General features: G+C 42.5%; 2 protein-coding genes across 2 annotated transcripts in view; one reads left to right on the plus strand and one right to left on the minus strand.

The window, feature by feature from the left end:
- Positions 1-2,873: 2,873 nt before the first annotated feature.
- On the minus strand, positions 2,874-3,680 carry LOC306923200 (ubiquitin domain-containing protein UBFD1-like; the record flags this gene model as incomplete). Its single annotated transcript, XM_079501227.1, has 1 exon — positions 2,874-3,680. One exon carries the CDS (start codon positions 3,678-3,680, stop codon positions 2,874-2,876), a length of 807 nt encoding a protein of 268 aa, XP_079357353.1.
- A 2,372-nt stretch (positions 3,681-6,052) lies between these two features.
- The window catches only part of LOC306923097 (uncharacterized protein), a 47,815-nt gene continuing 28,331 nt past the window's right edge, over positions 6,053-25,536 (plus strand). Inside the window, exon 1 of the mRNA XM_079501112.1 lies at positions 6,053-6,364. The gene's annotated coding sequence lies outside the window, so the exon portion shown is untranslated. The remainder of the gene's footprint in view (positions 6,365-25,536) is intronic.

The following is a 25,536-nucleotide window of genomic DNA, read 5'->3' on the forward strand; positions in this document are numbered from 1 at the left end:
ACCCTAACGGGTCTGTAATTCTGAGAATGTACAAATGGAACCAAATATGGGTCCATTTGTACACTCTGAGTTAAATCAACACTGAGTTTTACAATGTAGATTGGGGTACTAAAGATTAAAAAAAACAGACCCCCATTCGAGATACAATATTAACATACAAGATACAAGACCCCAATATACAGTGTTTATATACCTGTACGAGTAAGGCTTCTTTTGTACACTGAGTCGTTAGAGTCAATTGGGACCCCCCCCCCCCCCCAAGGGCCCAGTTGTCCCCGGAAGTGGTGTTGATAAATGGCGGATTAAAGAAAGGCGAAGTGGAAAGTGGTGCTTAGCTGGAGGAAGATGAACCTCACATGGGGAGAGGCAGGCAGCACAAGGTCCTGATTATCTAAACCAGTGATTCTCAAACATTTTTAACAACAACTGTCTCAGTTGTAGGATGGTCTCAGACCGTCTCACTCTCAGAAACCATCCTAAAAAGACATTGGAGAGAAAGGGAGAAATAGATCACCAGCTTTCCAGAGACTACATTCAGATGGAGGAGTTGCAAGTCTGAATAAAGCTAGAGAAAGTGAAAGCCTTGAAGAGCAAAGTGAATGCAGTAATTTCAGTTCATCAAGTGATTAAGCACTGTGATTTTATGGTTGGTGTCTGTCCTGAGATTGGAGGTCGGGTGCGATCCTCGGCCGAGTCATACCTATATGACTATAAAAATGACCATCAAGCATCAAGGTTTGGATTATAAGTAAATCCCTGCCCATGTCCAGGGGGCGTACCTGAGTCACGTCACGCTACAGAAACAGGAGATGGGCTCCGGATGTGCCACATCTTTACTGCAGTTAAACACTTAAAAAAAAAAATCACACCCGTGTGAACTGAGTGGTGCAACGATGTCGGTGATGTCAGTGACGTCACATACTAACCATAGCAACCATGCTCACCCGTACAGGCACAAACACACACGGGTACTAACAAAGCCAGTTGTTGGAGTGGTTTGCACCACTCAAAAAAGAAAAAAATGAAAAACAGACATTACGTCAAAAGAAAACATGTTTGAAAGAAAAACATACAACAAATGACACTATACAAACCAAACGCAAAACAAAGCAAAACTCAGACGGAAGTAAAATAAATACTGTGACCAAAATAAATCAAACCAAGCACACACAAAACAACCCTAACCTTGCAAATACAATAGAAAATAATCACACCCGTGTGAAGTGAGGGGCGCTCTTATCATCATATATATCTCATTCTGGCCAATCACAATTTGTGTCCTCACTTTTCTCTCACTTTTCTCTTCAATATGTACTTTGCTCAGTCAATCAAATCATCGCTATGGGGTGATCAGCCAAACAAGCCAATGTTTGTGTTTACACAAACCCGGAAAGCTGGGCATAGGCAAGGCTAGCGCTCCTCAAAAATAAATAATAACCAGAACCCCAACAACATGTACACCCTATCCCCGCTTAATCTCTAACTTCCTAACTAATCCCTACTGTGGCTCATTTAACGACAAGAAAACATACTTACACGTCAGAAACAGTTCGTGAAAGTAATGAGTTCCCACTCATATCTGCAAAATGCACAGCAACAAAACCCAAATCCAAGGCCTGTCTCTATTTTGATGACGGTATTTAGGCAAGAGCCCCTGGTGCGCAGATGCTAATGGTGTTGGAGATTGATACAACGGTTCTAGTTTAATGAAGAACATCATTCACCCCAGCAAATTGGGGAAACTCCAATGAGAGGATGGATCAATGATATAGGATAATGTGGTTGATAAGAGATCTGGAAATCAATCAAACAAAACGGCTGAAAAAGAAAACATTCTGGGGATAGAGCACATGAGTTGTAGCAATGGTAAAATTAAGAAAATCAGCACTCTATTAGCCTATCTTTTCTGAATTACTATAAGTCAGGGCCTGATAAAAGCTAAATGTTGGTGGTACATGTTCTGTAGAGATTGCTAACATCAATACAATATAACTAATAATAATACAGAATGGTGAAAATTACAAAAATAAAAGTAATAATCGTAGTAGTCGTCTACGACAAATTGATGATGTATGACTACAAATATGGGCAAGGTTTCAGCCCAATCCGAGCCCCATTGACTTAGAAAATTAAAGTTACAGTTCAAAAAGTATAAAATATATGTGAAAATAATTAGCGGAGGTACTTCTTTGACTTACTGGCAGGCAGTGTGCGACTGTGCGTACAAACTCGACATACAGTACAGGCCTCTCTTATAGATGGCTACAGCCATGCTATAAACATATGACCTGGGGAAGATGAGAGAATTCTATGCTGAAAATATCAAGTGAAAAGTTGCTTACTGTGGTTTAGTGACCTAAAACATACAGTAGGCCTGTACGAAAACTGGAATAAAACTGGGGCACAGTTTATCCTGTGCCATCACGTATACCAAATAGCATACATACGTACTTAAGAGTATACATTATTATCTCCGCCAGGCCGAAGGCAAGGGGAGTATAATGTTTTGGCCCAGTGTGTGTTGTGAACTCTGTCCGTGGTTCATCTAGCAAAGCATAGTGGAATGTATAGACTGATATATCCACAGTATGTGAGATATTCTGGGCTAGCAGTTTGTGAGATTACAGTAGCTCTGAACACACAGACAAGCAGTCTCTGTAGGAGGCTAGCTTTATAGACGGCTAGCCCCCTACAGAGACGCGCTGTAATAATGTCTCTAGAGCCGTTGTCAGGTATAGTGCTGTATCCGTTTTATCAGGGTACTAGGAAGCAAATCTACAGTCATGGTATGGTGCACCAACTCTGTGGATACACAGTGTGGACACAGACTCACACACATGAATCCTGGATTTATAGAGAAGACAGCATGAGCATTAGAAGTACTTATTACTACTACATTTTCCCATGACTGTGTCTTTGATTGCATCAACAAACTGTGCAGGCACCCAGTAGACCCAATACCATGAAGCTTCTGTTCGACCCGTCTGAAAAGCCATCATGTAGTATTCCTCGTGACCTTCAATGGGTTCGGCCACTACGCCGTCTATGGAGGCCCACGCAACCTTTTCTGTTTTGTCCTTACTTCCAATCCACAGCTCATGTTGTTTCAGTTTGAACGTGAGTCGAACTTTTCCACCGGATTTGTTAAACATTCCGGATAAAGGCGCTGATGGTAAGTTGTCCTTTGTTCCTTTAACTGCTGCCATTATGTCTTCTGGTTTCCCTTTGTCCAACACCTTCTTGTGTTGCCTTTTTCTGCATAAAGGCTCTTTTTTGTTTTCTTCAGCTTTCACAGGTGTATTCACTGCTAATACATCATTTAATGTAGATCCTATCACCATTATCTTTGCACCATTGGTAATTTTTATTTCACTTAGTGTCTTCTCTTCTGGAATTAGTCCCTTGTACATAACTTTCTGCATATCTGATGTAAGTCCGGTGAGTGAGTGGATCCTCTCTTTCAGTTGGGCTCCTGTGCTTTCGATGGGAATTTTGAGATCATATTTAATCTTGTTCCAAATGATCTTAAGATCCACCATCTGTTTATCTGTGTCATCTCCATTGCTAATATTGGAGTTGCGAGTTAAGATGCTTTCCTCGTCATCATGAAATACTGCTTTGGGGCACCCTTGGTCTGCCTTTTCGTGTTTTCTTTCAAATAGTGAGGTCTGAGAATCCATTGTATTTCATTGATTTTACATATTTCATCAAAGGCATTCACAAACTTATATTGAGCTTTGGTCTTACATCACACAGCACAAGCCGTTGCCATACCATGGCCTAACAATGGCGATTTGTGCAGGCACCATGTACATAATAAGTACATTAATGAGTATCTGTAATTGGGTATTTGTATTTTTGGATAATTATGACTTTGATTCCACTATACTTCAAAGACAAATATTGTACTTTTGACTTCAGTATAAATCTAGGAAAAGAAAATGTATACATTATGAATTAACAGCAGCCAACCACTCTGGCACCGCCCAGGCCCCCTCAGTTGCAAAATCTGCTCCCTCGGTTTAATATAAGTTGTATATGTACATATTGTTTTACTATATAAAAATGATGTGCCCCCTCGCCATTTTGAAATGCCGCCTCAGTCACTTCATCCTGGAGCCGAGCTTGGGGCCGCTTGCACTCCCACACACCTACGTCGCACTGCTGATATGACCGATACAAGTATGTCTGAGTCATAGTGTAGCAGTCTGTGTCCTTTTTGTGCCCATATATGGAGATCTCTATATGTCTACCTGGACCACCTGGTCGTGTGGTGGTCGTCTTGCGGCACACAAGGACTCACCCCCTGCAGGTACCTGTGGAGGGAGAAGGAGAAAGAGAGATGGGGAGAGAAAAAGAGAAAAAATAATGGAGTGGTAGGGGATGCGGCTGAGGTGGTGACAGGGGTGGAGGAGGGATACGAAAAGCATAGAGGATTCTGGGTGGGTATGAAAGGAGTCAGGTAGATTGGCGGCGTGGACCCATGGAGGGTGGAGAGTGGCGTGAATGGCAGGGTCACGGTGTGTTCCTCTGCCTCATGAACATTTGTTCCTAGTTCCAACTCCATTTAACCCATTTAGACCTGAGGACGATTCTACAAATGTCCTCTAAATTACAGTTTTCTGAAAAACCTGTTTCCATGTCAGTGGTGTTCAACCATTTTCATGTCAAGGACCCCAAAAATGGTTCCCTGAGAGATTCTACCATTAACTAGCCTATTATGTCCAGAGGAGGGCGCTGGAAGACCAAGTAATACTCATCAGTTGCCACAGTTAGTCAAAGCCACGTTTTGTTTCTGATATTATTTCAAGTGATAGTGAGATCGGACTAAGGAATACATTTTGGTATAGATAGGGGGCTTTCCAGGTCGAGCATCCTAAGAATAAGATATGGTCCTTAAGATGAGTTCTGCCGTTTGTAAAAACAAGAAGTTAATTTAGTCTGCTGCTGACATTATAAGGTAGGCTATGCCCGTCTGCTGACTCTGCTTTAGATGAAAGCCTGGGTATCGAGGCTAGTGCTTAACATCCATTTCAGTAATCTAATGACTTTTCACACATTAGGGGGGGTGCACCGTTCCTGGAGATACTGCAATACCAGGTCGATGCGTGGAGTGGACGGAGCAAGCCCCTATTCCATCTCCCAGTTCCAAAAATCAATTTAATATATGGTCCCCGGGTAGGGGACGTATCAGATATTAAACTGATAAGAACAGATACTACACTTGATCTTAGCCAAAAGGCCGAGAAGCGATGCCATTGCCCCCTACGAGAAACGTAAGGCATTCTCGGCAATACCATGCAGCGTCATGGTTTGAACACAAAACAAATCAAATCACAAACAAAGTAAACAATCACAATCCTATATCCTATGCTATGACGTGTACCGTATGCCCACATGTCTATAAACGCACGGAGAAATTAAAAACCAAACACATTATTACCATTAAATTGTAATGGTTTCCTGGGTGAGCTGTTAAAATTGATGACGCGTTTCACCATTGACCAATGAGAAATGGGAAAGAGCTGTTAAATCAAAACCCCATTTACAGCGACAAATACATTGTAGTGCTGTAGTGTGTGTGCTAAACTTTATCACGAAGGCGTAATTTAACCATTTATCATGTTTGTTATTTAAAATAATGGCGAATCAAGCGGTATTATATGACTATTTAGAATTGCAAAGCTAGCTACGACAGAGTTCTGGCGCTCTCTTGTGGACAAACTATAACGGCGGTCGGCGAAGCAGAAATGCAGTTAAATTCAGCACAGCAGTTTGCTTTGATTTGGTTGCTGAAAGAAGATTTTATACAATCTAAATAATGTTGCACTTGCACATTATGCAAACGGGTGTAGGCTACTGATCCCAGGCTACACCTGGCTCTGGCCTACACTAAAAATGTGATTGACTAATTTGCACTGCCATATAGCCTACTGCCATTCCATTATTACTGTACGATTTCTAATGGTGTTTTTGCATAGTATTGAATATTTGGAACAGAAACAGAAACATAGAATCGTGTTCACCTTTCCTCGCAGGGCGAGGACGCGCCTGCTCCTGCCGCTGTTGGAGCGTGCGCGTTCACGTAGCTGTCATGTCAGTCAGTGCCGTGCCGTCCACGGTGCTGCGTGGTTGTCCTGCCAGAACAGCTGCATGTCCCACACACTCAACAACACGGAGTGTGTGTGTGTGGTGTTAAACGAGCCATTTGAGTGGAACCCGGGCTCAACTCGCAGTGTGTGTGTGTCTGATAGTAGCCTACACACACACATCTCCCTTGGACGGAACCAGCTGAGGAGAGAATGAGAATAGTGGGGTTTGTTTTGCACCGCGCACACGAGTGGAACTTAAGTCACGCCAAAAGGTAAGCTAGCTATATGATATGAGCGTTCCTTTAGTTTACACACCACTGTCCACTGGTGGTGTGGTCTGGGGTCGGGGTCCCGTGGGTCGGGACCCTCCCAAGGGGGGAAATTGAGTGTGTTCCAGGGGGTTTTCAGACAAATTAGGACTAGGCGCATTCTATTTTGTCGGCTTTTTCGAAATATGTTAACAAATCTTGACAAGCGTTGAGAAATCTCTTTATGAGGCGAGGGTGCCTGCCTGGCTCAACATCTTTACAAATGGAAATGGGTCCGCCGCGGCCAGATGCATTGATTATATCACTTTTGGGGGTTCTTGTTGGCATGACAGAAGAACCAGCGACACCCCGCAGTAGTAAGACTTGTTTGAACTTCTGTTATTGCCTCAAAGAACGAGCATTGGGTTGATGATTCCCCTTTTATTTCTCTCAAGGGCAGGCAGGCAGATGACTTGACAAAACCCCAGAAATGAAAGGAAAGGGTGTGTGACTGTGTGTAGTAGTATCTATCATTTTCACATTTCATGTATCGCCCGCTGCATTATTTTTTCTTTCTGTTTCTAAATTGAGTATATTGGGGCTGTTCCCGTCCGTTACAATACAAGGAGATCAGACGGCTAGTGCAGGAAACGCTAGTGGGTTACCAATGCGTCCCCTGCACTAGTCCCCACTGTCCCCATCATATCACATCATTGTTGAAAGCTACTTCTAGTATGCGTTCCAATTAACTATCTACTCTACTGTACATCTTGACTTTCTAAAACTGTCAAAATCTTATGATCTTACCCTGCCAAGTATTGACTTCTTCGAAATTCAACTGGAAATATTCTGTTAAAAGACAGAATTGTTTGGTTGGGGGAACAATACCAGCCAGTCTACACCTGGTTCTTATATGCTCTGAATGGACGGTGCCCATGTTTGTTGGCATGTTGTGTTTTTCAGAGAAATGTAGACTTTTTGGATTCATTGAATACTTTTATTAGTCAGAAATGTTATCAGCACGAGGTACAGTCAGACGTTTAGGCAGAACAGAAACAAGTGGACTTGTTTCCATTGTGGTCCATCAACTACTTTGATCCTGGCATGCCTTTGGCGAATACAAAGAAACTCGCCCCTTTACCAACTCGCCCCGGGCGTACAGCCGGGCGGAACAGCGCGGCCTGGTATTCCTAAAGTAACCTAAGTAAATTATGCTTAATATCCCTAACTATAACCTCAGTAAAACTATGCCTAAACCTAACCCTATACCTAAACTTAACCCCAGTAAAACTAGGTCTAACCCTAAAGGTATTTCTAACCTTATTCTCAGTAAAACAAAATAAAGAATACAAGAACCGCCGCAGCGAGCGGTCGGCGTGAGGTCGGCGGAAAAAAGCTGTGGCGAGATGGAATTGGGGCGACCGTACCTGTTACCCTTTGGCCATGTTATTATAGGTGAACATTTCCAAAACATTCACACACACAAAATAAATGATAATACATTTACAAAAACATTTCACATGCCGTCACGTCAGCTATTTTTGAGGGCCGCTATGTTTGTCTTTAGTTCAATGTTTGTTTAATAAACGCCATTGACAATGAAGGGAAAACTTACTTTTGTAACTCATTACGTCATATTGTCTCTTTATTGTTAATGGCATTTAATGTTTGTGTTGGCACCGTTTGTTTTACAAAACCATTACATCACCCTAATCAACATGAGTTAGACTTTAATATACAGGTGTGATTTTTGGTATACATTGTGACATGGCTGCACCGGGTACATCAGAAATGTGACTGTAAGCAATATGTTATCCTCTCTCTCTTTCTCTCCTCTGCATCATTTCTCTCTCCCCACATTGTCTTATGGCTTTTTTTCTCAGTGCCTTGTCCTAAGGCACTCTCAGCTAGAAGTAGAATCCTTTTTACGGCTAATGCTGGTAGAAGATCATACTACTCTCATGGCAATGCCATGAGAGTAGTATGTAGTAGAGAATTTACTTATCATGCACCCAATGTAATAGAGCGCCGAAGTCTGACGTCAATATCTGTAGAGGGCGCAAATCCACGGGTTCTAGAGATGCTCCGATAATCGGCCAAACGATCGGTGATCGGCCATATCGGCCGATATTCACTCTGATCGGTAATCAGCATTTACCCTATATGTGATCGGCAATTTATCCTATCTGGAGAAACTGATCTTTTACACCATTTAAGTGGTATAAATGTCAATCAGATATAGAGTATAATATCATTTATCATCTTTGTGACAGGCCTAAACATTCTCCCCTTCCTCCCCACACACAGGACCAGTTTTGACGCAGGTTTTGACATATAATCATTTTTGAAATATTAAAATTTGCAACATTACACAAGATCAGTATCGGCCGATCATGAGAAAAACAATCGGTGATCGGTATCGGTCCCAAAGAACCTGATCGGAACATCTCTAACGGGTTCATGTACTTTTTAATACTTTTTAATCCCCATAGGGGATTTTAGATCGCCTCATATAAGTACTGTGTTTGAAAAATAAACATGTCACCCCGGCCACTTCACTCATATGGATATGAAGAATCAACTGACTGAGAGAAAACGCTATTGTTACTCCTACTGAATTTGTTATGCTACTGAATTTGTTACATTTTCGCTAGAAACGGACTGTATCATATATGAGTGACTGTCGCAAACGATATAGAGACACCTCCCTGACAACGCCGATACAGCTTGTTTATTTTTGGACCACAGCGCTTATATGAAACGATTTTAAGATGAGCCCATGTTATTCTCCATACATAAATTACTTCCGTGAACCAGGCAGAACCAGGGGATGAGCGAGTGACGTCAGGACATCGGTGCTCTATATAATGGAAATCTAGATCTACAAGTTCGTGCCATTGCTAGCTTGTAGATCAGCCCTTTCTGAAATGGCGACTGTCTAAGTAGCTAATGTGGCCTGGGAAATGGAAGTCTGTCGATTCTCTGTTGAAACTGTTACCTCCGTGACCGGATGAAGGCAGGGAGGGAGGGAGGGAGGGAGGGAGGGATGGATTAAATCACTTTGGCCTATAATGCCCAAAATCGGGGAAGCCAGTTAAATGCGTTTAAAGGGTAGAAGGATGTCACCTCCGCTTGTTGCCATACAGTACGTTTCCCATGTCCCTTTCTCATCATTCAGCATGTAGGCCTACAGTAAGGTCCCCTAATGTTTTCACAGAATCAGTCCAGCAAAAGCCCTAATCTTCCTGTAGACCTTCAGACCTCTGTTATGTGGGAAAGCTCACAGAGCTTAGATAGATCTGCTCAAACAATGAGCTTAATGCCTCAGTAATGCCAGGAGGACATGAGACCAAGTCGTATCATGAAAAGGGGGCGGGGTCGTTCTTGGAGCAATGTTTAACCCATTTTGGGCGGGAACCCTTTTTTGTGTTTTAAGCATTATGTTATGCTTTAGCTATTTAAAAATACCAGATCTACAAGCTCATATTTTTGAAAAATCGTGAGATGGTCCCTGGAACAACATATTTTCAGATTGGGGTCGGAGGCCAAATACATATAATTTTGGGGTCCTTGACATGAAATTGTTTGAGAACCACTGACACAGAAACATCCCGTTTTCCATTAGAAGGCATTTGTAGAATCCACCTCAGGTCTAAATAGTGGGGGTGCACGGTTATGAAATTATGACCGATCTCCGATTATTTGCAGGGTCATATCTGCCGATACCGATTCTGACCGATTCCGATATTATACAGAGGACCACAATGGAAACAAGTCTAGGCCCTATAGGGGCTTGGCCAAAGCCTGTTAATAAAGTATTCAATCAATCAATAAATAGCATCATACTTTTCCAAGTGTCTGTTTTCACAACTGAATGAGAGTACACAAATTAAATATAGATTTAAAAATTATTTTGAGACCATTCCGATACCGATATGGCTTTTTTATGGCCAATTCCGATTATGCTACCGATTAATCGTGCATCCCTACTAAATAGGTTAATTTATGACTGGAGTCACACGTCTAAAATTGCAGGTCTACAACCCCACAGTCGGCTATTCTTGGAATCTCTGCACGTGACGCAGTGTAAATCAGACAGGCATAACCACTTAAAAGCCCTACCTTGATGTGAGTTTGTTGATCTGCTATGTTGGTAATGCTATTTCTTAGAAAATTGATTAAAAAAAAACGTGTGCCTATAATGACATGTCCAAAATAGGGACACCACACCACCAGATTAAAAGTGGTTAATGTGCACGACCGGGCAGGCGGGGGCTGGGCACAGACCTCCACCCTCTTGTGTTGAGACTGTCCATTGATGTTTCCTGGCTGAGAGGTAGCCTATAGAGCGTCGCAGTCCCACCCCCTCGAGAGACCCGGAAAATAATTCCCTGTTCATTTTCCTCAGACTTTTCAAAAAGTATTTATTTAAGGACGTTTACGCTGCAGACAAAGCCAACTCGAGTTGTGACAAATCATGACAATAAACACAATGTTTTGGGCTGATCAAATAATTATTTGATCTGCCCAAAACATTGTGTTTATTGTCATGATTTGTCACAACTTGAGTTGGCCGCAGCGTAAACGTCTTTAAATAAATACTTTTTGAAAAGTCTATGAGGAAAATGAACGGGGAATTATTTTCCGGGTCTCTTGTCGTCATGAAAGGGGGCGGGACTGCAACGCTCTATAGAGGCATGATCCATCCAAACAAATAGTGGTTGTGAAGGATACGTTGAATATTAAAGCAGAACTATACACAACATTGGCCTTTTCCACAGATTGGAAACAAAGCTGTTTGAAATGTCTGGGAGCTTTATCAATTATCAATAAAAGCTGTTTCATGCTAATAATATTTTGTTGTCTCTTCACAATTCTATTCAGTCAGTAGCATCCTTTAACTAAAGCCAAAGATATTCTGCACTCTGAGTCTGATAATATTATCTAACTGGAGAGGCATAAATGGCCCTTTTGTCTGCTTCAAAGGCTGCCTTATGATGGTTGTGAAAGTCCCATAGCAGGGTGTCACAATGAGCACCAGATAGACAAGTCTTTTGCCAACCATTTAGAGCAGTGGTTTTCAACCAGTGGTCCTTGGACCACCAGTGGTCCTTGAGGCGGTTCCAGGTGGTCCCCAGCTAAATGATAGAGAGTTGGTAACCAAATGGACCCTTATAGATCTTTAACTCTTGAGAGCATAAAATAAAACCAAATGGACCCATGCTGTACTCTAGTTTTCACCGGCTGCCGGGCGCGGGTGTACTAATCATCGAAGAGGAAGGAGGGATGGGGAAGGATCAACATAATGGAATGTCAGCTCAGAACAGGTCAGCTCCATATATGGAGATCTAAGGGTTTGAGGTTTGAGGTGAGATGTAGAGTTGCTGGCCAATATCGATGACATCAGGGATCTCCATATATGGGCTTAATATTGATGACATCACGTGATGTCACGACTCGAGGCATATATGGGGCGTGACCAACCAACCAAAATGGGATTCCAACGGGAAATGCACAATTTCATAGTTAACCTGTGGTCACAATAATCAGCGGATCTACAAGCTCACAACACAATGTCGTGCATTAATTCACAAAATATCGGTCTCGGACTATTCTAAATTGGGCTCAGCATGTCCGCGCACCTGGGCTGGATCAGGTTCAGGTGATCCAGCTTGGTCGATCCGGATGACCTTTGCTGCATGTCTACCCCCACATCTCTCTCCCCATTTCCTGTCAACCTAGTATATATCTATCAATAAAGGCAAAAAGCCCCAAAAAATGGGCTCCGCATCAGACACAAAAATCAGGCATCGGTTGGGCTCTAGTTGTGCGTAGAATAGATAGATTCTGGCAGCGGTGGCCGAACGGATAGCGGCGCGGTCTAGATACCGGAAGGTTCCCAGTTCGAATCAGCCGTCCGACACGTTAAAATTACCACCGCTGAAATGCCCTTGAACAAGGCATCAACCACTACGATGAAATGTGTTCTATGAGCAGGGCCTGGCTGGAAACAAGTTCTTGAGCTTAGCCCAGATACCCTGGGTAAATATAGATTTCATTTCATTTCATTTCATTTCATTTCATTTCATTTCAGATGTGATTAGTCAAGCCTGTGCACCCCCCTCCCTTCCCCTTTCAGTGAAATGCAGGTCAGACTTAATACTGTGAATAAATAGTCTCTCAGGCTGAAACTCCTGCCTGAGGAAAGGGCAGATCGGTCAGCAGCATGATAGCCTAATAGTGTTGTTCTTGTTGTTTTGTTACAGTCAACAATGACATGAGACTAAATTAGGCTAGCCTCGGAATTTCCCTCCAACCACGGCCGTCTCGGCAGTCCTACGTCTCTGTGACACACACACACACACACACACACACACACACACACACACACACACACACACACACACACACACACACCAACCCTCCCAACTGCAATCCTCCATCAATGTTAGACTAAAGAGAAATGTATGTGCAGCAAATAGCCGACTTACAAGGCTCACAAAGCTTTGCGGATGCAACACACAAGCTTGTAGGTCGGCTATCTTCAGCATGCAACACCATCGTGCGGCTAAGTATGAATCGGGCACAACCCTCCAGGTTTTGTGAGCCCACTGTTAATGCAGTTTGCAACAAACATGATTCTAAAGGGACAGCCAAAAGAATAACCAGCGTGTCTGCCTTATCAGACTCTGAGCCTGTAGCTTGAGTCCAGCTGTCTATAATAGCTGCTGCTGGTCCTGGGCCTTCTGGCCCTGTGGGGAACATGTGTTGTGTGCCTCATTCTCCTTGTTGAATTATTCAAGCCTGTTTCTGCCATGTAAGAAACCAGCGCTGTACGGAGTGTGTGGCATGATGAGGGGATTTACAAACGTGGTATACAAACAGCTGTCTTGTTATATTGGAGGTTATTTTGTTTGGTGGGGGCGGGCACAAGATAACTACATGAAGCTGTGCGTCCCTATGCTGGGACGAACATTTGTCGAAAATATGTACAAGCTGTCAAGCTCACAGATCTACAAGCTCATTGTAGAATGTCTTATTTGACCAAGAACCAGCATCTCTCTTCAGTTGTTGTAGCTTGGATGATCATCCACAGCCTGCTCAACACTGGTCAGAGAAGTATTGAGTATGTTTAACCACTTGGGTACAACAGTTAATCAAACAAAAACATAATCGATAAGTTGTCGAGTTAATCGATCAATAATAAATCCCTATTTTCAGCGAAGATATTTGGTAAAGGGAAAAGTTGACCAGGTAGTGTGTCCCGGTCAACTAAATACTGTACATGGGGTTTACGTGGTTTAACCTGAGAGTTGTCCCAGGAATGGAATGTTGGTATCCATCACTATCCACTCCAGACATTCTTGATAAGATCAAATTGTACTATGAATATGAACGCTCAACAGAACAGTCGGTGTGAGGTTGCCATATTCGCCTCTGCCGTCACTTTGACGTTAGCTTTCAAACGTTAGCTTTCAAACGTTAGCTTTCAAACGGTGCTATGTCATAGGGCTTGGTGATTATGACTTCAAATGAATATGCACGATTATTTCAAACCTTTGGCTCGATTACGATGAATGATTATTTAAAAAAAAAAGTGTAGTGAGCTTAATTAATAGTTGTATGTAGACGGCTATTTTTGCTATTTTTTAAACCACCATTGGCATTGTACAATGAAGTATAATACAGGTTTAAGTCGAGTTGTTGATATATAAGAAATAAAATACATTTTACACAAAAAACCCTGCTTTTTGATTATTTGATTAATCTACATGAGCAGGATTAAGTTATTGGTTCTCAATATCGGTTTTGATATATTTTCGTTTAATTGCCCATTTGCCCAGCCCTACTCTGACCCCAAGTATTGTATTCCCATACTAGGCAATAGGCGATTAAGAGCGATTACAGTAAGTCTGGCATTCCGATGAGGGCTCACAGAAGACTCTTGTAAATCAAAGGAATACCACCAACTTCTTCAAACTCTGTATGAGATTTTTCCCTGTGGCTTTATTAATAGATGGTTTTATTTCTGTCTCTCTCTGTCCTCATCGGGGAGAGCATCCACTTATGAGAACATGGCTTTCTCCGTGGGGTCCTGTGGTTCCGTGTTTACGAATACTTTTCCCGTCACATTCTTGCCTTCCCTCCCACCACCCCTCCGAAACGTGCTGCCACTCTGGGAAAAGAGGCCTCTCTCTCTCCCTCTCTCTGTGTCTCTCTCTCTGGTGTACAGCTCCAGCGTCTCAAGCATTGTGCTGTCATCATTGTTATATTTAGCTATCTTTCCCGCCCTAGGTAGTGGAGAGACGAGGGCTTGGACCAGAGAGAGACGCTGGCTGTCTGCTGCTGGATTCTCATGCTGGGGGGGGTCAGAGGGGGGGAAGCCTCCTCCTCAGACTCCACTCCATCTAGTTGTTTCCTATTTTTAAGATGGAGCAGGTTTGGAGATCGGGATGCTGTGTGTGGTGCTGTGAGTCACTATGGTCTGCTTTGCTAAGGCAAAGTGACAGTGGCAGTACAGAGCAGAGCGGGCAGCACAAGAGCCTGCCCCTTGGGGATAGTGAGCTATTCTGAGCCCCGACGCTTTCCTCCAGCCTCCAGGCTGTGTTCTGGGTGAAAGCACCCTAGGGTCACACTGTCTCCCTGTCGCTGGCATTTTCCACAAATAAACCCAGACTATACCGTCTGCCATACAAGAGAGACAAGGCAAGACGAGAGAGACGAGCACAGGCGGAAAAAAAGATGTGGGATCTTTCTGAACCACTTTAATCCGACGGAAATTAAAGCCTGGGTATCGAGGCTACTTTAATCCTGATATCCATCATTTGGGGTTTTTCGAAAGTTAACAAAATTGCATAAAATATTAAATTAAAAAATGACAACAGAGCTTGTAGTAGATGTGCTAGTTTTGCTACTTTAAAAATTGAAGTGGTTTTGGGAGACTTTGCCCATCAGTGAGATACATTGGCCTAATGCAATATCATGCTGCTTCCTACAGTATATGCAATGCATCACCAGTGACTTCCTATTTTTGCATTGCATCAGCGGCAGTTGATAAAGTTATACACTGTTGTCATGCTTTGTTCTTTCCTGCCAAGGACCACTTAGCACAAGCCCGAGAGGAAGTGCTGTGACATGGGTTAACAATTGGCCATTGTCCACACAGTGGCACACCTGCAGGAGTCACAGCAGGACATACGTTGATTGCACAGGGCTTTGACATTTCACGTCATTGTCTGGACAAGGGTCTGAGAGGCAGGGCAGGGTCAGACTGGCTGCAGTGGCCTTCAGCTTAGTTCAAGCCGAACCAGTCACCGTCCGGCGTGTTTAAAGATGCGAGCCTAGTGTGCACTAAACAGTAGGCCAGCAAGGCATTCATGGTAGGCATCTTGTCCCCTGTCACACAACTATCTATCTACTGTCTAACTATTGTTTCTATTCTACTGTAATATCATATTCATAGGTCCATCCAGGTTCTCTTATGGCACTGATTCTTAACCCATTTAATTTCAAGGGCCCACAGTTTGATATGCATAATTTACGCCACAACCCTAATTTTATAAGCTTATCTCTGGGACCTGAATCTATACTGTAAAATCATCTGTGTTAATATAACTCTTGAGAGTGTACAAAATGGAACCCTTAATCAGGTCAGGTCCCTCAAGGACCCCTGGGGTGAGAAGTGAGAACCAGTGCTCTAGGCACAAATAAGTGATGGAGTTCCTCCAGTGTACCCATCTGTGTTCCATACCTTCCCCTTAGCTTAAAGAATGGGAGTGCTGTACATGCAGCCTCCCTGTGCGGAGCCCCTCTGGACTTCCTGTGCGGTGACTTCCAGTGACATTCATATTCTGGGGGGGAGGTCTCCCTCCGCATAACGTGGCTTTGTTTTCCGACTTGTAAGACCAATGTTGTGTTGAGAGGAAATGAACAATGGCTCCGTTGTGGATTTAAGTTGAGCGAGATGCGACGGGTGAGCCAGGAATAATAATATCCTCTTATCTGAACCTGAAACAGGAGCTACCGTACGTGGGCCTGCCCTGTTGTTGTTGAGAGGTTTCCCCCATACCTGTCTGTCTACACACAGGAGAGCTGGGAATCTGGCGCGAAATGTCAGCAGAGAAAAGCTAACTATACTGCACATCGACAGTTGGTGATGCTCGGGTAAAGGCAGTTGGTGCTGCTCCGGTGGGTAAAAGCGCCGGTTACAAAATGGGAGAACCGGCACACTGAGGTGAAAGACGACTTCATTAGGAAGGCGTTTTCATCTATTGTGGATCTTTCTTCAGGTCTGCAGAATTCCAGCAGGACATCCATTCTCCAGGTCTGACTCTGATCCTCCTGATCTCCTCTCTCTCTCTCTCTCTCTCTCTCTCTCTCTCTCTCTCTCTCTCTCTCTCTCTCTCTCTCTCTCTCTCGTGCCGTCTCAAAATCTTTTCATCATGTTCACCCTCTTATACGCATGCACGCACGCACGCACGTGCACACACAGTGTCTGTCTGACAGCCATTAATAGCAAGAGGAGCTGTGCAGCAGTCTGGGTCTTGAAGATGTTTTATGTAGAATTTGGAGCCATGTGGTTGCTTTGTTCAGTTCCTTCCTTCTGCTGGAGAATGATAGGCTTGTTCTGCTTAGCATTAACACTTACAACCAATAATGGACTTATAACTGAATAATCGAGAAGCAAGTTTTTTTTAGTTTTAGTTTTTTTTAAATATCACAATTTGTAATTCTGTATTATACTTCATTGCACATGGTGTACAAAAAATAGAGATCTATAAACTCATGCGATGCGTTGTGAACTTGTAGGTCTGCTATTTTCACTATAAAAAATATATTGTTCATTGATCTTAATCAATGCAAAAGATTGAAATAGTCATATCTACCAGCCATAGTAATGGATGTAACAAAATATTGCAAATCGTTCAGATTCAATGATATTGGTCATATTAAATTCACTGCCAATGCCAAGCATGACACAGAACATGTTACAGGGTAGGCTATGTTATTTTATGGTTTTATAAGTAGAAAAAAGAATCCCGCACACTGTCTTCACTTGAGATTGGATTTTATTGCAACGTTTCGGGCGTCAGACCTACACTTTGAATCCGGAAGTCAGGAGGACTGGGGAGGGAAGGAGTGTATCTACACCTAAATGCAAAGGGAAGTCCCCCACGCAGAACGCGGGACACAGTGGAGTAGGCGCCAGGCCAAAGAAGGAAATGGGATTGGGTTTTCCGCAGGCTATCTGCAAGAGTAGGTCCACCCCCTCGATGCAGATAGGTTCCCGGAGCCTAAATAACAGCAGGAGTGACGGGATTACTAACCTTTATAGTGAATTTTGAAGTGCTCTCCCTTAACCATTGATTGATTGAAACCTTTATTTCAGGGGAATCCAATTGAGACCACGGTCTCTTTTTCAATGGCACCCTGTATACAAACAAAGAACATTTACAGCAATGATTTTACAAACACACGGTACAAAATTATATAATACAAAAACACATACACCAGAAAACAGAAACAGAATCAGAATCAGCCTGCTTCCTAAACTGATATGGTCCAATCACAGCTAAGCATGGGTTAGACAAACCTCTCCACCAATAGTTTTCCTATATGATAAAACATTGTTTTAAAAAAGAAATGTCACACACATATTTTTCCAGTGCATATGGCAGGCCTTGTTGACAGATTTGGAAGAGATTTAGAAGGTCTGGTTCCAAAAATGAACCAGTATTTAATGTGTAAAATCCATGATATTTACATTGGAATGAATGAGCCCGGCTGGAAAGTGTCCAAGTGGGAGTGTCTAAGTGGTAGAGGGTGGGGCTTTGCTAAAGGTGAATTCACGCTGCTGCCTGCAATCTTTCTCACAATCATTTCTAAAATGGTTTAGTCTCATTGAGAATATGTGATTTCGGCCTCTGTGTAGCACTCCAGTAAGGTAAAATGTCAGCAGTGGTGAGGCTGGTGAAACAGATGACACGGAGCTATGTATGCTGGCTGGCTTCTTGGGCAGGATGGGAGTATGCTGTGTGAGGTTAGGCCGAGGGTTGAACCAGGGTGAGGTTCAGGCTCACTCTCAGTGCTGAGCAAGGATGTCTTTTCCTCTCAGTCAGTCATCCAGTAGAACGCAACATCTGTCATCTCCTCCCCCCACCATGCCTTCAGCAGTCTGAGAAGTGTGTGTGTGTGTGTGTGTGTGTGCGCCTGTGCGGTTGCGTGCGTGTGTGCATGCATATTACTATACTTAGTTGTGAAGGTCAATGTCCCCACAAGTATAGTAGAATGTGATGGTATAGTAATGTGTGTGTGTGTGTGTTCTAATCCACCATGTTCAATCTTACTGCTATCAGATTAAGATTAATTACAGAAGAGAGAGGGTCAGGATCAGGGACAGTATAAGTGAATCTCTGTCATTTGACTAAAACAGGCATCCTTATGGAATAGGTTGAGTTGTCTTGTTTTTCTGTGTTTTTTTTTTAAACCATTAAAACCTTTTTTTTAAGTCAAGCCTTTCCTTCTGCGGGTCCCTGGAACTGTGGAACAAGCTATTTTGAGATGGGGGTCGGCAGCCCTACATCTACTTTTGGGGATCCGTGACATGAAAAACTTTGAGGACCACTGAGAGAAAGAAAATGTATTCAGAGAAAAAAGAAGACATAATTTAGAATCGGTCTCAGGTCTTCATAAGTATATTTGGTAATAGCCTATATCCTGGGTTAATCTCACAAAGCAATGATATGCACAGTGTTCAAATTTGATCCATTTGTTACTCTGAGAATGTACACTCAGAGTCAAATGAACACATGCTTTTACAGTGTGTGTGACAGTAGGACATTTAGACGATAAATCATGTGAGCCCAGTTTGAGACTTGTGCATCCTCTGCATGCTGGAAGAAGCCGTGTAATTATCTGAGTATGACTCAGAAGGTTCTGCGTGCTGTCCGTGGTTATGAGTGTTCACACAAGGGCTTGTAGATGCTCCATTTAGAGCCACACGTCACGACAGGAAATTATGTAATTTTGTAGTCTTTCATAATAGTTTATCTGTAATACAGAAAAAAAGTTACTCCTTGTGTTTCGATGATTCTCTGTCCTCTCCCCTCTGTTGTGAAGTAGTGGTCATTTTCCTTTTATTGTTTTATTTTTTTTATTTTTTACATATTTTAGATTTTTGTGAAAGTGAAATACAGTCAAATACAAGACACAACAAACAGTACATGACATCAAATGATAGAAAGGTAAACTTAAGACTACATACTATACAAGAGACACATACACGCACGTCACACACACAAAAAAATTAAAAATAAAATAAGAACGAATGGGTGGGATTGATGACCCCTTTCCCAGGTGGGATGCACTTTATTGGAGTTTTCCTCATTAGTACACAAATCACAAATCAATTAAACCAAAACAAAAAAATACAGAGGGGTATTTTTCAGGTATACACCAGAGATACATACTCCAGCACAAGACATACATCAGGTCAACAACAAGAACTACTGCCACAAAAAGGAAAGAAATAATGAGACATTTACATCGCATCCAGTGTGCAGCTCACCCTCTCTCGCTCTTAATTCAATTCAGTTCAATTCAATTGAAAGAGGCTTTATTGGCTTGGGAAATGTACGTTTACATTGCAGTCTCTCTCTCTCTCTCTCTCTCTCTCTCTCTCTCTCTCTCTCTCTCTCTCTCTCTCTCTCTCTCCCTCTCCCCCCACCCAGTGACCTCTGGGGGCTGATTCAGTGTTTCTCCCCCAGTTTCCATTCTGTTTGAAGCAGTGCGGCTCACAACCACCACGTCTGTCCAGCATTAACTGTATCCACCTTCTCTGTGTCCACCACTTGAAAAGAAGCATTCAACAGTGAAGGTCTTTGAACGATGCGTGAGGCATCAGCACTTTTACCGCTCCGCCAACGAAAGGTGCCTCACTTTGTGTTTCCACTGTCCTGACTCACTCACAAGAACCGTGCAATGTACATTTTGCATGGCCAGGCCACCCTGTGGTATGTTGTTGCTGACTAGACATGCTTAGTCTGGGAAATTCAAGCCTTTTTTTTAAGAAACTAGTTACAACTTGTCCTTGGTAAAAAACAAACAAAAAAAGGAGACTAATTTGCTTTTGTTGCGTGTAAATATTAGTGTCACTCACCACAGGTTCTCCCTTCAAGGAGTGCCGGTGGGGACTGGTTTCCCTCTCTTCCTGACCACCACAATATTATCAGCAGTCTGGAGGCTCAGAACACAGGAAGCAGTCTGCTGGATGTTAAAGAGGAACTTTTTGTACTGACTGACTGACTGAAGAAGGGCTAGGCAATTAAATTAAAATGTATTTGAAACCAATATTTAGAAGCAATAATCCGATTTAGAACCAAATAATCCAGAAGCAAAGTTTTCTCTTCTTTAAGTTTTCTCTCGCCGCATGACGGAGCATAAGTTCGATCAAGACACTTTACATAGACTCAGCATTCTGTTCTCTGATGACGTTTGACAGCACAACATTTCTCCAGGATGATCCACATGGGTGGTCACTCTAGCTCTACTAAAAACGCCGGGACAACGCTCCACACGTCCCAAACTCTTCTCCCTTCTGGCTCCAAAACTATGGAATGCACTTCCCATTGCAGTCAGAACTGCAGCCTCACTCCCAATCTTCCGCCGTAGTCTGAAAACCCACCTTTTCAGACTCCATCATGGCCCGTAGGACTTGCCCTAGCCCCTTAGATAGCACTTTATGTAGACTTAGAAAGCATTTTATACAGACTTATAGCATGTTACGTAGACAGCACTATAATTGCATTTTATGTAGTCATAGCACTTTATAGTACATATGTATAGTATAATATAGTATAGTATGTTTATATATATAGTTTAATTATATAGATACTCCACTGTTACGCTCTTAGCTTACCCATGTTTCATGATAACTACTTTTTATGTATGTGATGTATGCCATGCTTTTTGTTATTGCTTAATGTAAATCGCTCTGGATTAAGAGCGTCTGCTAAATGCCTAAATTGTAGCTGTGGCCATTTCTGCCCACTTCTGTTGTGAGTCATTGTCATTGTAAAATGACAAAATATGGATTTTATTGAACTCTAAACAGAACCTGGTTAAGCATCACAATGTGCTTCAGAAGAAGAATAAAATCAATAAAAAACAATAAAACATTAAACAATAAAACATTGAAAACAATCAGTCATTGAAAGCCGCTACATCAGACTTCTAAATGAACAATATCCAAAATAAATCGATATAATCTTGACCAACAATGCTGCAAACTAAATATTTTCAACTCCATGCTTTTGATTGAGCTTCAACAGCAAGGGCATTACAGAGTCTGTGCAATGATTCGTTAAAATAGGACAAAACCCTCAAACAGGGAAAGAGCCATATAGTGACATGTGACTGAAAATGTAAAGTGTGCCATATAGAACAATACATTTATTTACCCACATCTTACAGTCCCACCTCAGCTTACTAAGCTGTCCAGAAGAGTTTCCTGACAACCCCTGCAAACCAAAAACAGTTCAGTTCAGTCAGACAGACAACTCACGAACAGATTTAACCAATATTTATTATATGAGAATACAAGTGTGCATATGATATTTATCTTGGCGTTCGGCTCTGCAGCATTTTCTCCCTGCTCGGCACGATTAAACACCATCATTAACATTAAGAGCAGGGAGATATATATACAATAAAACCCCCATGGGGAACATCAATAACAGAGCCCACCGGTGGTGGTGGGAGCAAACATCACATAACAACCAGGAACCATATGCAGAGGAAGGCAGGAAGAGCATGCAGTCTAGTGAGCTTAAGTAGCCCGCCCAATTGGTCAGCTGACTGCCACATCAGCGAATGACGTGTGGGACTTGCACACTTATACACGCACATAGTAAAGCAGCATATTAACCCTTTGAGAATATGTATGCGCCCTTGAGCATGGCATGAAACCCCTCGAGGATCTGCCTGAACTAACTCCGCAAGCTATGTATCATTTTGCCCTCTTGAGATAAGAGGAGAAAGGGAAAGCTGGACAAGAGCAGGTGAATACATCTGGGAGAGAGGAGGAGAGAGTAGTGAACCACTAAGCATCTGCTCTGCCAGGCAGATGCCAGGGTAAAATACAGGTCATGAACTTTATTGCAAGAACACAAACAATCTGTGGTGACTGAAATGTGCTGTAGTAGGATTGAATATCACTTGTGGACCGCAATGTGTATTGGAAGCTGGACTTGTGGTCTGTGGAGGGTCACCATAGAGGGCCTTTGTGGAACGGCAGGCTGTGCTGCCCCACCTGTTGCTGGCAAAGGATGCCAGACATGCTTTAACGCAGCCTGAGGCGTCATCTGGCCACACGGGCTGTTCGACGTCAGTCAGTGCAACTGTGACCAACTTGAAAGATGAGCTTGTTCATGTTGTTGTTGTGCCATATGTTCAATTAGCAAAGCAAATCTGGTATTAGCACTGACTCGATCTTAACCCATTCAGGACGGGGACCCCCTTTGGTGTTTTAAGAATTATGTTATACTACGAGCTTGATCAATGGTACCCCAACTATCAGCAGCTGTCACAAAGTTTCCCAAGGGAGTTGGGTTCGAACAAATTTATATGTGATTGTAGACACCTTTATGAACACATCTGTGAAGAAAGTAAGCATTGTTTTTGCAGATTTCCCACACATTTCGCTAATTTTCCCTTATTAATGCTCAGTTCGCTCTCATAATCTTGTAATGCTATTTGAAAGCACACAGTGACTGTTTTATTGTATTTGTATTTCATTGTCTTCCAAACGTAGGCCGACAGTCCCTGACACTACGTGTGTCTTTTATCTCCATGTGTCTGCTTGGCATAGCTGGCATAGTTTTGATATAGCCAAACACTGCTGTGAGATGTCGATGAGGAGACGGAGAGAGAAAGCTGTCCTCTTTCGCCTCACAGATGCTTTCCTACTGACAGTTGCTGAGCAGACAGACTCAAGCTGGCCTATAGCTAGCAGGTCTAGGCTCAGGGGCCGGCAGGCTTAGAGGGGACACACTGGGGTGAAACTGTGAGAACGTGGGGGAGGCAGTGGTCTCATCAAGGGCCTCAATCCCCCCCCCCCCTCAATCGCCTACTCTGTTGTTCCTTTTCCTGTGGGTGCAGGAATGGATGGGCAATAGCCAATCTACCAGCTCACAACGAGCTGCATCGTGGCACGTTATGATAGCTGAGGTGCCTACACCTGGCCTACAGGGCCAGGTGTTTCGTGTTTCAACTATGTTTAAACTTTATGCGTATGCCTTTTGTCAGTAAAGTTGTCAAATAAAAATCAATCTAGTCCTCTGTGGGGTGGAGGTTGCTTTAGGCCGCGGCCTCTTGCCGTTCATTGTCTATTGTATCGATCCCTTTTTATATATATAGTTTTTTAAGCATAAACCTTTTCCAAATGTTGGTTTTTCGTATACTAGACTAGTATCATTTAGACATACACTTTGCATTTTTTTTGTTTTTTTTACAAAGCATGCTCACAGAGAGAGCTCTTGTACATTTTTAAAAAGAGGAAGTAGGAGTTTTCAGTATTCTTTTTAAAAACCACACATTTGAGGAATAAACTTAAATGATTGTGCTCACATTCTGCGAATATACCAACCACCAGAAGACTTGTCCAATTATCACATGAAGGGAATATAATATAATATGGCCCACTGCCCAGCATCAGACGCATTAGAGGCCGTTTACACATTGATGCTCATTTGAAAGCCGTTCAACGGGAGCAGGTTGGATGAAGGCTGATTCAACGGGAGCAGGTTGGATGAAGGCTGATTCAACGGGAGCAGGTTGGATGAAGGCTAAAGCTGAAGCTACCCCTCTAGATGAGGTAGAACAGACAGTGGTTCTTAATGCATTTAGACCTGACGTCAAAATTTTAAAAAAAAGTCTTCTAAATCATGACAGTTTTCTGAAAAACCCCATGTTTCTATGTCAGTGGTTCTCAATATTTCATGTCAAGGAAAGCTATTTATCTAAAGTATAAAATTCATGAATATTTCAGTAATTCTTTCAGTTATTTGTCATATCTGCCCTGTGCATTTTTTTTATTATGAGGCAAACGGAAGTGTATTTTTATTCACAAGTTCCAATATTCAATGCCAAAAATCGAATCAAATTGTTAATAGCAATGAATTATTTGTGTGACAATTAATTGTCAACTTAAATTTGTAATCGTGACCGCCCTACCGAGGGTCCATTTTTCATTCATTCAAGTTTTATTTATTCTCGAAATTACACTGAGTAATCACTCATTTTCAGTGTCGTCGAGTAATACAATCACACCACAATACATCAGAAGATCAGGAAAAGAAAAACAAAAGGTTTACATGTGATGTGTTGACATTTGGTTCCGTTATGTGCACTCTCTCTCAGAGTTATGGGGATCCTTGAAATTAAAAAGTGTGAGAACTACTGATGCAGAAGCACCACACTGTACCCAACAATAGTTCTGCTTCTTGTGGTTGAGGTGTGCGTCAGTCCTACTGAAAGATGCTATAGCTGTGGTGTGTCGTGGTCTGGGTTCGTAATGACTGTGATACTACCTGCTTACAGTCTGTGATGTTTGTTCCTCTGTAACTGCTTAAGCCAGGGGTGTCCAAAAGGTAGGCTGTGCAGGTAGATCACATGACATGACATGCCCCTAAAGCCTAAAACATATCATTTAAAAAATAAATAATAATAATAATTTGGCATCTGATTTATCTGTTAATACACCGCTATTCCAAAGCCCCCTCAGGTACTTTTTTGAGGGGCGCTAGCCGTGCTATAGTCCCTCCTATATACAGCTTTTCATCACAACACGTGTCACATTTGCCATTGACAATGAAAGGAGGATTTACGTCATGTTGAAGAGCGAGTTGACTGAGCTGGTCATTTTGAAAGTAGTTCCCAAGTCATCAAATTAGGGTTGCCTTTGTGAAAGTGGGTAAGGCCGTAAATGATAAATGTTACTGTCTTTGGAAAGATGCAATCACCGACTCACTGGAAAATCTAATTAAATAAAGTGTGACAATTACTATACTCTGCCCTGTTGGTCAACCACACAAAAAATAATCAAAGATGTAGTCTTTGAGGGGAGAACCAGCCATGACACAATATCCTCTCAAGATAACCCTCCTGATCTTGGTATAGCTAATTCCTTATGATCAGCT

The sequence above is a fragment of the Electrona antarctica genome, assembly GCF_951216825.1.
Source record: "Electrona antarctica genome assembly, chromosome: 5".
In the NCBI taxonomy this organism is placed as follows: Eukaryota; Metazoa; Chordata; class Actinopteri; order Myctophiformes; family Myctophidae; genus Electrona; species Electrona antarctica.